Source organism: Arachis hypogaea, chromosome 19 (genome assembly GCF_003086295.3).
Source record: "Arachis hypogaea cultivar Tifrunner chromosome 19, arahy.Tifrunner.gnm2.J5K5, whole genome shotgun sequence".
Classification (NCBI taxonomy): Eukaryota; Viridiplantae; Streptophyta; class Magnoliopsida; order Fabales; family Fabaceae; genus Arachis; species Arachis hypogaea.
The window spans coordinates 11,819,062-11,822,529 of record NC_092054.1 but is presented as its reverse complement, the minus strand read 5'-3'; the positions used below and the strand labels follow the sequence as shown (position 1 = coordinate 11,822,529).

General features: G+C 34.8%; 1 protein-coding gene across 1 annotated transcript; it reads right to left on the bottom strand.

Annotated features, from left to right (window-relative positions):
* Nucleotides 1-1,757: 1,757 nt before the first annotated feature.
* LOC140182136 (uncharacterized) lies at nt 1,758-3,183 on the bottom strand. The gene is made up of 2 exons (XM_072228257.1): nt 2,962-3,183; nt 1,758-2,342 (listed from the first exon to the last, which is right to left on the bottom strand). The coding sequence occupies exons 1-2, from the start codon at nt 3,181-3,183 to the stop codon at nt 1,758-1,760; spliced, it is 807 nt and encodes a 268-aa protein (XP_072084358.1).
* Between the last annotated feature and the right edge of the window lie 285 nt (nt 3,184-3,468).

Here is a 3,468-nt window from a genome sequence, read left to right as displayed (position 1 = left end):
AAATAAAAAAATAAATAATATAACAAGTCTTAACATCAAATTTTAAATAATCAACAATGACATAACAAGTCTTAACATATCTTAAAAAGCCAACAATAACATAACAATAGAAATAAAATTATAGGTTAATTAAAATAAATAAATAAATACTATTTTAAACATAAAATATTTATTAAATAATAATAATACATGAATAATAAAAAAATGTATAACAAATTGAACATGTTATAAATATAATTGTAAATATAATAATAAAATAATAATATTATAGCACATTGTGCGGTTTGGATTGAATTGGATCGGTTATGAAAAGTAGATCCGAAATCCGATCCAATCCAGCGGTTTGCAAAAAATAGAATCCAATCAAATCCGAATTAGTGCGGTTTTAATCGATTTTCGGTTTGGATTAGATTGGATGAGCGGTTTAATTTGGATCGGTTTGGATTTGAACACCCCTACTGTGAGGTGTGAGGTATCAGGTTTGGTGCTTGGGATGGTTGAAATTTGAACCATAAGGTTGGCCCCAGTGCTGGTATGGGTGGAGGCACGAAACATGGAGCTGGTGGCCTTATAATCTGGTGCTTCTCCCTAAATGGTATAGGATTGTCATTGGAGTTTTCTCCTACAGCCTGTAACAAGGTAGGTTTAACAGTTATATGAATGAAAACTTTAAGGGATTGAGATGTAATAATTTCTTGTATGAAACAGGTTTTATTTTTTTTAAAAAAAAGGAAAAAATGACCTTCTCAGCTGGTGGTGCAGATTGTGATACTGAAATTTCTTCTCTCTGATTTTGGGTCGATGCGCCAGTTCTGATTGGCTTTTTGGGTAGTTTCTTCTTAGCTTTTCTCGTTTTGCTCTATGACAAAAATCAATATATTATAGAAAGCAAGTAACAAAATTAGTGTAACATAGAAACCTAAACCATAGACTCACCACAGAATCTGAGGTTGGCCCTACTGTTGTGGCATTTGCATTGAGGTCAGAGGTCTTTTCATGACATTCTTGAACCTAATCATTGACATGAATAAAAAGCCACAGCTCAGACCTCATCTAAATCTAATCAGTACATAACACAGCCATTGTACCTCAATTCTCAAACACAAAGTAAAGAAGCTATTGTTTAGAACAACTCAATTCTCAAAACTAGCACATTATACCTGATCAGTGCTTGTTATTGGATCAGTGTTTGTTGCTGGATCAGTTGATGAATTCTGGGTTGTTTTCTTCTTTTGTGCTCGTCTCTCCTTTTTAGTCATAGGCTTCCAGTTGGGATCTTGTGCTGCATTCGGGCATGTCTTGTAGTAATGGCCTTTTTTGCCACACTTAGAGCAAGTAACAACAAATGTCTTCTTTGTCTTGGTGGTGCTCATCTCTCTCTCAACTGGATTAGCTCTTCTCTTCAACTTAGGTCTATGAGCAGCTCTCTTGATAGTGGGAGGCAGTGGCCTTGGTGCATTGGTAGTGTCCAGTACTCATCACTGTTGACTGATTTAATGCAATGTGAATAGGTTGCTCTGATGGCTTCCATAGTTAGCCACTTATGTACAAAATCCTCAGCCTTAAGACCCATTTTAGCTAGTGCTGCAACTGCATGTCTACAAGGCATTCCTATGGACAATAGCCAAGCGATGCAGAATTAGAAAAAGACAATGGACAGACAGTGATAAACCAAAAATAATAACAACTAAATAATTTTTTCAAACAAGCCTTAATATGGATCCAATAACTATATAACCAGAATTACCAGTCAACTGCTAGACATTGCAGGTGCATGTCCTCTTGTGAAGATTAACACCCACTTTATGGTTTTGGGAATGAACCTCAAAGAGGACTCTTTCTGAATCACCAGCCCATATAGCTTTCCATTTATGACTCTTAGGCTTGATAAATTGATCCAACTTCTTATGTTGTACTAGTGCAAGCGGTCCAACGTGAGCCTCCAACTTCTTCTTGTGCATTGCCATCTTTCTCATTATGTAGCACCACAACCCTTCACACATCGTTAGAATAGGCTTTTCCCTATGCTCCACAATCTTTGCATTCCATACTTCGCACATATTATTAGTTATGTTGTCCACTTTCGACCCATGACTAAAGTACGCTTTACACCATACAGCTAGCTCAAATTTTTGCATATACTCCCATGCTGGTATACTTACTCGCTTTAACTTCTCCATCGCAGCACCTAATTCAGTGTGTGTGGTGCACCTGGCACATTCCCAAACCAGCTGCTTAGTCTCTTCATCTTTGAAGTGCTTGATGAAGTTCTTCCAAATATGTAGTACACAATTCTTGTGATGAGCTCTCGTAAATATCTCTTTCAAGGCCAATGCCAACCCCTGTATCAGTCCAAGGACATGATATCATTAGAAAATTATAATTAACAAATGGTTGCATCTTATAATAATACGAGACACCATTGTTGCAATGATCCACACTTAGAATGCTAAAACTCAAATTAAAGTAACTGTTGGCAATAATTTTGTATATATATATATATATTCCAAAATAATCAACTAATTTTTACTAGAAAATCAAATTTGTTAAATACAAGATCTAATCAGGGAGCTTCAATACAACATATTTAATCTCATTGATGATGAATGAAACAGAATCTTAGCTAATATAAGAATTAATTCATCAACTAACAATCTGATATAATATAGCTTGCTGTAAAATAAAAAAAGTTTTATTTCAATGGAACATATTAACCAGCCAAAGCAGAGTACACACTTATATATAATTATGATCAAATTCATAGCACAGTAGTAGAAGTCTATGACACAAAATAAATCAAATAGTTAACTAACCCAAATACTAACATCGCAGAGTATAATAAAATAGAGTACATCATACATAAGTCTTCAATACAAGTAGCTGATTAAATTGATATGGACCCAAAAACAAGTTACAGTAAATGACATCAAACAAGTTAACTTAGCAGGGTTTAGAGTTGACCTTTTGTTGATCGGAGATAAAATTCAGTCCCAACTCAGTGCAATCCTCTAGATCCTGCTTCAGTATTGACAAAAACCAGCCCCAGGTGTCTTTACATTCGTTCGAAACCATAGCATACGCAATGACCAAAAAGTGGTTGTTGGCATCTTGTCCCACCGCAGATAACAGCTGTCCACCATAGTAACCTTTGAGGAAACACCCGTCCAACCCGATTAGAGGCATGTACCCATCTTTAAAACCCTTTTTACATACATCCAAACTTGATGAGTTTAGAAAACTCCAATTTAAATTTGTGATGACCAAACATTATTAATACAATTAATTATAAAAATTATTAATTTGATCTTCATGTAATATTTACTAATTAATAATTTTGTTATGCAGAGTTTGCTATTAGGCCGAAATATAGCAAGCCCATTGGAATATTTTTTTTCAGCCTTGGTATTAAATTGTTGTGATTATGGTGGCTAAAATCATAGTTATGTTATTTGGGTCAGAAATTGTGAT